Source organism: Nuphar pumila, chromosome 11, assembly GCF_984573655.1.
Source record: "Nuphar pumila chromosome 11, dmNupPumi1.hap1.1, whole genome shotgun sequence".
In the NCBI taxonomy this organism is placed as follows: domain Eukaryota; kingdom Viridiplantae; phylum Streptophyta; class Magnoliopsida; order Nymphaeales; family Nymphaeaceae; genus Nuphar; species Nuphar pumila.
In genome coordinates, this window is record NC_143259.1 from 107,179,827 (window position 1) to 107,192,258 (window position 12,432).

General features: G+C 39.7%; 1 protein-coding gene across 1 annotated transcript; it reads right to left on the bottom strand.

Annotated features, from left to right (window-relative positions):
* Positions 1-1,900: 1,900 nt before the first annotated feature.
* Positions 1,901-8,147, bottom strand: LOC149822723 (uncharacterized). Its single transcript, XM_089980355.1, has 2 exons — positions 4,730-8,147; positions 1,901-2,352 (listed from the first exon to the last, which is right to left on the bottom strand). Exons 1-2 carry the CDS (start codon positions 8,145-8,147, stop codon positions 1,964-1,966), a joined length of 3,807 nt encoding a protein of 1,268 aa, XP_089836481.1. The 3' UTR covers positions 1,901-1,963.
* Between the last annotated feature and the right edge of the window lie 4,285 nt (positions 8,148-12,432).

Sequence of the window (12,432 nt, forward strand, 5' to 3'; positions counted from 1 at the left end):
GGTGGTAGGTAAGTAACTCATGAGTGAAATTCTGATATATCAGGTTGTAGGTGTTAGAATTTCCCTCTTGACTAAATCGTCCCTCACTAGAGAATAAGAGAAGAGAAGCAAGACGAGGATAATAATATACAAATTGACTTAATATACCCCTTGGGTCGGGCTTCTAATCTGAGTATTGTGTACCCTCATAATATTATAAAAGAAAAACAAAAGTTTATTTTTCATATAATAAAGTATCATATGCATCATTAAATAAGAAACCTAAATAAAAGAGATTAAAGTCACCCATGCATAAAGGAGCTGATCAACTCGTAATAGTAAGTACATGCATGATTATGATCAAGATATGTGTTTGATATCATGTTCTAAATAAGGAAATTGCTTGACTATGTTATAAATATGTGAATGATTGCAAGTTCTGAATTGTGGTTTCTGAATTTTGGAATTGTATTTGGAAAAGTATTTTTATACACTGTTAACTATTGTTTATTTTTTGTGTACTAAAAAAATATTGTTACATGCATACTTGATTCTATGTATATATGTTAAGTCATTGGTATTCCTATTGGTGGCGGTTCTGACCCCTACTAAAAATATTTTAGGTGCTGAGTACCTGAGCGAAGTGATTGCAGGAAGTTGAGGCAACATTGAGAGGCATTCATTTTTTCTTTTTTGGGCACTCAGCTTTTGAAAAGCATTATTGTCATTTCAAATTCTGTAAAAAAAATATTCGTGTTATCATGAATTTTGTAATTACTCTGACTTATACAATAAAACTTTTTGAGAAATGATATATGGTTAAAATTTTGTATTCTTGTGATTGATCATTCTGTAACCCACTCAAGGTTTTGATCAAAAGCTAAGTAAGTTTATATCGGTAATTCAAAAAAAAGTTTTACATTTTTATGTGTTTTACAATGAGTTAAAAATATAGACGTTACAAGGACTTCTACCTTTGAGGTCTGTGCTAGGCATTGGTTTGCGCAGAAGGGCGACACCCATGAGAATCCAACTTTGACTGCTCAGACTTATACAATAGGAGTTTTTGAGAAATGATATATGCTTAAAATTTTGTATTATTGTAATTGATCATTTTGTAACCCGCCCTAGGTTTTGATCAATAAGTTTATATTGATAATTCAAAAAAAAAGTTTTAAATTTTCATGTGTTTTACAATGAGTTAAAAATATAGATGTTACAAGGACTCCTGCCTTCGAGGTCTATGCTAGGCGAACCCCATGAGAATCGAACCTTAACTGCCCATCTAGCAGCCAAGGCCCCACCCCACCAACCCCCTTTGGAGCCTCTAGCCATTTAATCTTACTTGCACGGTTCAAAAAGTACCTCCATTTACCTTTAGTTTTTGCTTGTATCAAGTTCCAATTACGTAAACTATCATTTTTTTTTTATATTTACACGAAGAAGAAAGCACCCCTAAGATCAAAGACCTAAATACTCTGGTTGTGCCTTCTGTACTACGGCAGTTGTCTGCCATTTAAAACCTACTAGCGCCATAAGAAAAATTATACTTACCGTCAGAAAATTGCTTAACCTAGGGACTCATGCACACACACATTTTATATATATATATATATATATATATATATATATATATAGAGAGAGAGAGAGAGAGAGAGAGAGAGAGAGAGAGAGATTGTTTTGAAATGGGTATGAAGGACGATTTGTATCCTTCCAAGAGAGTCAGCACCAAGGACCATAACATATACAGGAAAATGTCAACCAAAAGCATTGTGTATTTTTATGCATCAATGAACTTAAAAAAAACTACAAATGTCATAGTCATGAAGGAGCAACTAACCAACGTCATTCTTATGTGTCTTTGATGGAATTGGTCACATAACAAAAGAGAGAAAAACAACCCCTCAAAGAGGAATAATACAACTATAAAGACAAAACCCAAAAGGATAAGCAAAATCCCAACCAAACCAACTAAAAGCAGGGGTCAATCGTAGTTGGTAGAAGACACCCTTTTGGTGCAGTTGGGGGTGGTCCTATGCCGCCTAGCTATATGCAGTAACCTGTCCGAGACTTGCCGGGCTGTGGGCCGCTCGGCCGGGTTGGTTCGGGTGCATTCAATAGCGATGTCTAACAGCTCAAACGCAGCGTCTAGATCAGCTTGGCCTAAGGACTTCAAGGACTGATCCAGCATCTCATCGCGCCCAGGGCTGCTGCTGCTACCGCTGCTAAGGCACCTCTCAACCCACTTGACCATGTCCATGCCTTCACCAAACGTTGCATCAGTTGGCATTCTCCCACTCACCAACTCCATCAGCACAATCCCCATGCTGTATACGTCACTCTTCTCTGTTGCCTTAATTGAATATGCATACTCTAGAAGAGCAGAAAACATGAAAAGATTAGAACAAGAAAACAAAATTGAACTAGCATTGTTACCATGATGCTATACCACTGATGCCGTCCATCTTTGAGATGGACGGTAGTTTGTTACATGTTGTAGTTGATTGCTTGTAGGGCTATTATCCTTGTCCATGTCAAAGAGACTACGATTAAGCATATAGGTACGGCAGGTAGAGCCAGCAGGGTTAGGCATCTGATCCTGTGAGTGGTTTCTCCGTGTAAATAAAAAAAAATATTAAGCATATATGTGGAGCAGGAGTCTCCAATAGGGATGACAGTGGAACGGTGGAAAGCGGCCCCCACCTCGCCCTGTTTGGACCGGGGATGAAGGGTATGAAACGGGGATGGAGGTGGGGACTAAGGTTAAAATCCATCTCCGTTTGGGGATGGACGTACCCTTTTCCCCGCCACAATCCCCACCTCATCCCCGCCACGCCCCGTCTCATCCCTGTTTGAACCTGGGATGGAGGACATAAAACGGGGATGAAGGCGGGGTGGAGGTTAAAATCCATCCCGGCCGGGGATGGAGGTTCTAATCTTGAGGCGGGGCGGGGCCAGCCCCACTGCCATCCCTAGTCTCCAAGATAGGCTAAGCATTAAGCATTTTAAAAAGTATATATCACATCGATTTCAACAAAAAATGTTTCATTGGTGCACACGTACTTTTAGTTGGATGTTTGTCCATGTCCAAGAGAGAGAGAGAGAGAGAGAGAGAGAGAGAGAGAGAGAATTGGTTGTAGTTAGTTTAATCTTTACCGCTCGCTGGCTTTACTAAAAACCCTAGAGGTACGAAAAAAAGAAAGGCCTTTTTCAAAATTATAATAAGCTTCTAAATAAAAATAACAAAAACAATGCATTCTTATGTTTTGAGATATACCATGAGATAAAAAAAAGGACCAGTTAACTTTTCCACAAATATGGTGGGGTTTTATTTTTAATTATAACTCGAAGAAACCACACCAGACACGAAGACCTAGTCGCATGGGCTCAGCCTGCCATACCTATGGTCGTCGTGCTGACAATGTAAAACTCCAAAGCTATGCTACCCGTTGGCTTCCGAAGAGAGGCCACACCCATGAGAATGGAACCTTGACTGCCTGTTTAGCAGACAAGGCCCCACCCCCTACGCCAACCCCCCTTGGGGCAAATATGGTGGGTTTGAATTCCAAAATAGGAGTTTACATCATGATTTGACTATCCAAAAGGGAAAAAAGTAGAAAGAAAGAGGAAAAAAACTGCAAGTACTTGAAGAGAAGAGGAACAACGTTTAAGCACAAAAAAAAATCAAGGATTATATATATTGGAGTCTGATTAGGATCCAGTTTCATTTTGTATATTGTCTAAAAAGGCATGGGTCTGTATTGGACCCAAATGCATATGTTTGATTTCAAACCATCTGAAATGTGTTTTTCCAGTGCTGGATCCAACTAAAACATGGTACATCAACACGTGTCAGCTATGGAGGAGCTAACCTGGATCCAGATTCAGATCCCGTTATGTTTAATATGGATCCAGTTCTGGATCCCATCCACCCAATCCAACTGAGGCTTATGGTCCAATTCTCAACATTGGAAGCGCATCTAGCTTTGACAAAGGACACCGACTTGAATCTCTCTCTCTCTCTTCGAGGGTTCACTTCAATATTGTGCTACTGCAAGGCACTAAATCTAGTGAAAGCTACACACTATTTTGCTTTTGGGAAAATTATGGAGACTAGACATTTCACCTTTTGGTAACACTGAAAGATGAGCCTCTTTCAAGACTTGGTTACCTTGTGAGTTTTGTCAATAATTCAATAGCACATTCTTACTTTCAAAGGTCAGTATTCCTCTATGAGCAGTGATTTCATGACCACCAAGTATACAGCTTCACACTTTATACCCTTTAGCCTATAAAACCAACATGGCTGCACCTATGTTGGGCACCTATATTTCATGCAAAGACAAAACCTCACAGTGATAAGCAGTACAAAGTGCACATACAAATGTATATGTGCTCCTGTAAAAATTGGCCAATGTAGTCAAAAGCATTGCAACTACTTGTACACATTTAGACGAGTAGAATGTATCTCCATACACCCTTAAGGGCAGACCCGCAGGCCGGTGTGCACATAGAGATACAGAAAACAGCCTTTAGCAGTGGTAATGACAGCTGCTTAAGTCCCTTTTTTGCACAAATCAGAAACACAGAGCAAGTCTGTTGGTGTTTGATGATATGGGCATTCAAAGATACGCCCTCTCACATTTAGAGGATCAAGATAAGAGAAAATATTTGAAGCTAATGCTTCAAATGATCAATGCATTAAGATGGATGACTATGATATGAATAAGAGAAGGCAAAAAATGCATACCTGGAGCAATGTAGCCATAAGACCCTGCAAATAATGTGCTTGTAGAGTCTCCATTAACCAAGGAAGATGATGACATGCCTGAACTAGGCTCATCAACCAGCATCTTGGCTAACCCAAAATCACCCAAATGTGCTTCACCATCTGCATCAAGCAATACATTGCCAGATTTTATATCCCTGTGTACAATCCTGGGCACACAGTCATGGTGCAAATATTCCACTCCCTTGGCCAGCCCAACTGCAATCTTAAACCTTGCTTCCCACGATAACATCTTCTTCTCCTTATTCTTCTTCAAGTCTGAATGAAGCCAGTCCCACAAGCTTCCATTTTCCATGTACTCATAAATCAGATAATTAGCACCATTACGCACGCAGAAGCCCATTAGCTTCACCAAGTGTCTGTGCCTTATCTTCCCCAGTGTCTGTAATTCTCTAATGAAGCTCTTGTCCTTCAATGTAGCTTCTTCATCTTTGCTCGTAACAATCTTTTTCACTGCCAAGACCTGCCCATCCGGCATAGGAGCCTTGTAAATAGTCCCTGATCCGCCTGAACCAATCATGCAATCTTCACTCAGATTGTCTGTTGCTTCCATTATCTCCTCAAAGGTCCATTTATGCTTTAGCACACCCTTCTTCTGTGATCGGCTTGCAGGCCTGGAAGAGTCATAGTAGTAGTAATCATATGAAGAAGACAACAACCTGCGGCGACTTAAGCACCGATCCCGGTTCCGTAGATGCATCAATATGGTAACAACCAAAATAAGAACCAGGATCAAAGTGCAGAGCAGGCTGATGGCTAGGACCCAAGACTTGGATAATCTAGCTGCACTATTGGGTAATGAGCTGGTACTAGGTGCACATAGAGCTAAGGGTAATCCACAAAGGCCTGTATTTTCTAAAAAAGAAGACTGAGGCCACCTTGCCAATGATGGATATAACTCACCTTGAAGATGATTGTATGACAAGTTTAGGACACCCAAACTCATCATGTCACCAAGCTCTTTAGGCACTCTTCCTTCCAAAACATTGTGAGAGAGATTCAGCACTTCCAATTTTGATAAACCACCAAGGGATGGAGGTACCTCACCTGAAAATCTGTTGTAGCTAAGGTCTAACATGCTTTGCAAATTTTGCAGAGAACCCAGTTCAGCAGGAATGACTCCATCAAGGCTATTATGTGCCAACCTCAAATCAAAGAGTTTCTCACAGTATTTGATCGAGGGAGGGATTGGACCAGTAAGCTGGTTGGACTCAAGGGAAAGTACATTGAGAGACACTAGATTACTGACACATGAAGGAATGGAACCAGAAATATTGTTATTGCCAACTGACAATGTGAGAAGATTGGTACAGTTGCAGAGTTGGTTTGGTATGGAACCGGTGAGCAAGTTTGAAGAGAGTTTCAGATCACCAAGACTAGTCATTGTACCAAGCCAAGAAGGGATTTCACCAAAGAGAAGATTACCATTGAAGTCAATGCGGGTAAGATTTTTGCATATAGACAAGGAATTCGGTATCGGTCCGGTCAGTTGGTTACCAGAGAGGTCCAAAATTGAGAGCTGTATGATATTTCCAAGCTGCGGCGGAATTTTCCCAGTGAGAAGATTGTTTCCTAGTCGAAGACGTTCAAGGTTCTGGGAGTTTCCTAATTGAGGAGGTATCCTTCCCTGGAAGCTGTTGTTAGTGAGATCAAAAGAGAGCAGATACCTTGAAGAACAGAGAGGAAGAATGCTGCCATTGAATTTATTGGCAGACAGATTAACCCTTGTAAGATTCCGGCAATTCCCCAACTCAGCTGGAAGACAACCTTCAAGAGAATTATTATAAAGCAATAAGAACTTAAGGGAATCAAGGGAACCGATTGTATTTGGGATTCTTCCAGACAGCTGGTTATCTGCGAGATCGAGTATCTGAAGGCTACTGCAATTGCCTATGCTGGATGGAATTTCACCTTGAAAATCATTCTGTCTGAGATGAAGAAGGTTCAGCTTCTTCAAATTTCCTATTGAGACAGGTATGCTGCCATTCAAATGGTTGCCGAACAGGTCCACCATCTCCAAATTCGTACAGTTTCCGATCTCCATTGGTATCATTCCTGAAAGTTGGTTTTCATAGGCATAAAAGATCTGCAACTCCTGAAGCTTGCCAATTTTAAGTGGAATAGAACCAGTTAAGCCATTGTGATACAGAGATAGAGTCTCCAGATTAGTGAGCTCTCCAATTGAACTTGGGATGGCCCCTGTTAAACTGTTGTTGTTCAGCAGGAGATAAGTGAGCTGAGACAGCTTCCCGATTTCAACAGGAATAGACCCATTAAACACATTGTCTCTAAGATCAAGCTGAACCAGATTGACACAATTTTCAATCTCTTTTGGTATACTTCCATAAAATCCATTGCTGGCAAGGTTCAAATAAGCTAAACTAGTGTTACCATCACACAAACTTTTAGGCAGCAAACCCTCTAGCTGATTATCCACCAGAACCAAATAGACCAAATTCTTCAACCCACTTAATGACTCTGGTAATGCACCCACTAAATTGTTTCCAGACAAATCAAGGGTCTGTAAATTACTGAGATTCCCCAGTGATTCAGGAATCTTTCCTTCTAGCCTGTTGCCAAGCAAATTGAGGTATACCAGTGTGGAAATTTCTCCCAACTCTGGAGGAATTTCTCCAGAGAGACTATTATTACCAAGATTAAGAAGTCTCAGACTCTTTAAACCTCTAGCCATTTCACTAGGGATCTCCCCATGCAGAGAATTGTTAGAAGCAGTAAAAACAGCCAAGTTTTCACAACCACCAAGTTCCTTTGGTATAGAACCATTCAGCATATTGTCTTGAAGAACAAGCCTTTGCAAGAATTTGAGCTTACCCAGTTCAGGTGGGATTGAGCCAGTGAGCGAACAAGAAGCCAGGGCCAAGAATCTGAGCATGGTGCAATTGCCAAGCTCCGCCGGAATCTCACCGGAGAGGTCGTTGTCGCCGATGCGAAGAACCTCAAGCCTGCTCAATTTCCCGAGCTTTTTCGGAATCGAACCTGCGAATTTGTTCGAAAACAGCAAGAGGGTTGTGAGATTGGTGAGCTCAGAGAGGAAGGAAGGTATGGTTCCACCAAGCTGGTTTGAAGAGAGGTCTAGGGAGCTCAAATGGTGAAGCCTAGAGATTGATGGTGGGACGACACCTTCTACAGCAGAAGAAGATAAGTTCAATCCCACCACCCTTCTCCTCACATCACCACCACACTCAACACCTCTCCATCTGCAGACATCAACATCTCTAGACCACCCTTCCATGACACCAAGTGGGTCTCTCAACCCCTTCTTGAACTCCAAAAGCAGAGCAGCCTCATTCTCACCATGCTTAATGCTTCTGCCACAACATGCAGAAACAAGCATCAAGAGAACCAAAAAGACCGCCATTTTAGTGACACCCATCTCTCCCTCTTGCTAGAAGTACAGAATTTGAAGGATGGTAGTGCAGTAAACGAATTGAATGGCATTAGTTGAGTGATCTGGTCGGCCCAACAGGCTTCTCTTGAACAGCACACCTTCCTCGTTAGTGCAAGACATATTAAAGGATGTCATTAATATGAATGCATGCAGTGGCCGAGATAGAGATAGAAACAGGGGAGGCGGGTGGGAAGACTTTGGAGAGATCTGTCAAACTGGCGGAGGATTCTGTTGGGCAAGCAAATCGTGTCACTGCCATATCACGAGAGGGGAATGGAGACATGTAGGAAAGGCGGAGGGACACATTCCCCTTAAAGGGTGCCCGTGAGTTTGGTGTGTCCTTTACCTGTTCTACAAAGTCAAATGGAATAGGCTCCCCCATGTAGTTATATTATCATGCAGAGACAAAAGGAGCAAACCTTTTTTTTCTTTGCCCATCAACCTTGCTATAATTTTTATGTTGGTGATGGTTTGTTTAGTGACCAATTATTGAATTGTGGGTCTTACTCTTACCAAAACCAAATGCTTTTGGTCATTTGGTCAAGTGGTTGTGTGTAACCACACCTCTAGTTATAAGGTTTTGTTGGGTGCAATTTGCAAAAAGCTATCCAATTTATCAGCTGTTTACAAAAGTCCACCTAACAGTTTGCTAATTATATTTTCATGTCTGCTTTTATAGTCATGTTTCAAAATGAGATGCTTTACTCTTAAATGCATTGAGTTTTTTTTTTATTCGGGTGATAAGAATATGCAAACCAAAATATACAAACTAGGTTTTTCAGTTTTGTTTTTTCTCAATTTTGACTACACAGATGTGATCCTCATGCTTGATTTTATAGGGATCGGATTTTAGATCGTCCGATTCTGATGTGTAGTTTAAGTTTTACAGAAAATCATTGTCCTGCACTTTTTAGAAACATTTAAGGCTTAGAAGTCTTTAATTTCATTGAAAAAAACATGAAACAAGTATCATTCTCAGTAAATTAACTATGTCAAACACATGTATGGAGCTGATTTTGCGAAAAAAAGTGCTATTAAACCCTTGAAAACCTAGTTTGCATTCTCGTCACACTTGTTTAGTTAAAGTCACTAAAATGCCTCGGTGTTGATTTGTTGAACGGAAGGGCACAAGATGGTATATATGAGTTAACACCGCGGGGTCACCAGCTTGGCCAGCAGAGTGGTTGTGAGTAGGGGTGTCAATGGGGTGGGTTTACCCGGACCCGACTCGAACCAAACTCTATAGGGTCCGAGTATCGTGATAAATAAGAAGACCCAATTAAGACCCGAAGGTCCGATTAATACATGAACCCGAGTATAGTTTGTAAAATTTTATATCAGACTCGGCCCAACCCGAGTTCCAATTAAGACCCGTAATTTTTCAATGTAAAAATATTATTTTACCCGGTATGACCCAAGTCTGGTTCATGTAGTTCTTTATGGTTTCTCTTATGATGGGTTTGATTAGACTCAGGTTCAGACCGATACCTTACCCAAAAATCGGTATCAGGTCTCATTTCACCTAGGTCCGAACCAAACCCGACCCGTTGACACCCCTAATTGTGAGGGTGCTGAGATGAAGGCAAACCCTACTGCGGCACGGGTATGTCAGTAGCTTTCAGAGGTGGGCCACATAAGGCGGGATGGTCATGGGGCTCACCCAGGGTTTTTCTCGCTTTGGTGAGGGTTCTTCGTGCTAAAAAAAAAAAAAAAGATAACACAAATGAGTTGTTTTATTACAAAGAAAATAAGTGTCGTTTTGTATCTTAGAGGGTTTTTGAAATATATTAAGATATCATGCAAGTTTAATGTAATATAAAAACGTTGAGAGGCTATTTATAAATAGCTGTTAGGTTAGGCTTCTTTTGTAAATTACTCTTTTATGGACTGTTCTTGAGGCTCATGATCCTGCACATATCATTGCCTTGACGATTGGTGCAAGGTCCATGTGGGCTGTAGGACCCACAGGATTTGGCTCCAACTGAGTAGCCAGTTTGATGTGAAAAGTGTGGGACCATTTCTCATGCACGAATCAGTGGGCCCCGCAGAACGTTTGCTATGTAACCTACCAAGAAGGGCCATGCATTAATCAGGCACACTGTTTTGGTTAGGTTCACTAGGCTCAGTTGTAAAGCTAAGCTCCAAACAAATTCTTGGCGATCCAATCCTTTTCACCGTGAAAATGTTGCTCTCTCATAGTGACAAACGTTAAAAACAGCAAAATATCCATTTTAAAAAACTCTCAAGAATTTAAAAAAAAAATCATAAATCTTGTATTTTTTGGCAAAATCTCAACAATAAAAAAAATTTAAATATAAAAAATATTTTTTATAAAAAATATTAATAAAATGTATTTAAAAATAAAAACACACAGTTTTTCATGATAAATAGTCGTTTAAAATGTAAATATCTTGTTTAAATCATGGTATTTATGTTTTTTCATAAATCTCATGAGAAATTGCCGTTTTAAACTTTCAGGCAATTTCTTGCAATATTTGTCATTATGCCCTTATGTTTGTAGTAAACAAGGATAAAAGTGAGCAAAGTATGCATTTATTTAGGCTTTGTTTGGGAGTCTGTCATTGGAGGAATTGGGATGTAACTGGACTGATGTTTGGGATGAGTTGGAGGGAGACAAGATTTTCAGCTGGGAATCAGCAGACTCCAACTCCTCTAAAATACCCATTTGAATTCTTAAAATGAGGAGGTAAACACAAAAGAGTTCTTAAATTTCTGATGGTTCAAAAGTTTTTCCCATTTATCTTAGTAAATCGTATATTCATCAATTTTTTTCAGTAAACAATAGGATTTTACCTCAGTAAATCTTATATTTTTATGTTATATATATATATATATATATTATTTATTTACTTATATATATACACATAATATATATGCATACATGATATATATACATATATATTATATATACATACATAATATATATGCATACATAATGTATAATTTATAAGCCCTAGCCGGGCTCAAATACCATGCTCCGGGTTTCGGAACTAGATGCATGACTGAATCCTTGAAAGAGTTATTTATACTTCCAAACAAAAGGACTCCACAACTCCTCCCAAATCCATTTATGTTGAATTTCAATAGTCCTACTTTCCCTGACTCCTTCCAAACACAAGTTCCCAAACAGAACCTCAGTCCAATGGATGGGGCTTTGGCCACTAGACATATGGTCAAGATTTCATTCTCATGGGGTCAATCCCTTGCATTAACAAGGTCAAGGGATAACCCTTGTTCAGCCGAAGCTTGGTAACTCTATGGGGGTAAGGGGTGTGCCATTAGTTTACACCATTTGGGACAACGATCATAAGTACGATAGGATTAGCTAGCATAACATGATTTGAGATGATGGTATCAGGTCCGAACCCAGGTCTAATCTGACTCACCAAAAGAGAAACCATACCCAGATTCTATAAGGATTACATAAACCAGACCCGAACCATACCTGGTAAAATAGTATTTTTTTTATAATTTTTACATTGAAAAATTACATATCTTAGTCAGAAGTCGATTCATGTTCGGGTCTGGTAAGAAATTTTACAAACCATACGTGACTCCATATTATATTAATCGGATCTTTCGAGTCCGGTCTGAAATCTAATTGGACCTTCTTATGTATCACCAAACCCTAACTCTATATGGTTTGGTATGGGTCAGGTCCGCCCCTAGTTGTATATGGTTGCCCTTTTCTTGGTTGACACATTGGCTCGACTTCGGTTTTATATGATGTTGCCATCGGATCCATTCTCCATGCAGTTCGAATCCCACGGGGCTGATCCTCACCTTGTTTATACATAAAACAACAACCTCTTTTTATCATTCAAGGCAAAGAGAACCAACAAGATTTTGTGAACATTATAATGTTTTGGTATACATATGAGGTTGAGAGACAAAAAAAAAGTTAAAAAAAAGGCAAAAACAACAAAGCACAAGAAGCCTAGCAACTTGATTGGCTACAATCATGATGGATTCCTTCACAAGAAATAGCCAAACATTCCTTGAATTTAGTTTGCTTAGTCAATTTGGTGAACCAACCCTTTCACTTCTAGCAGCCCCTCACAATGCTAGACCTATGCCATGAGTCCATTGGTTACTTCTTACTCCAATGGACAATTTTCAAATGGACACCAAAATTTTGAGCATAATAAAAAAAGTACAGATATATTTTGGAAATTTTAAAAATACCCCCTAGGACCAAAGAACTCGTGGATAGTTTTAACATCAAATTTTATAG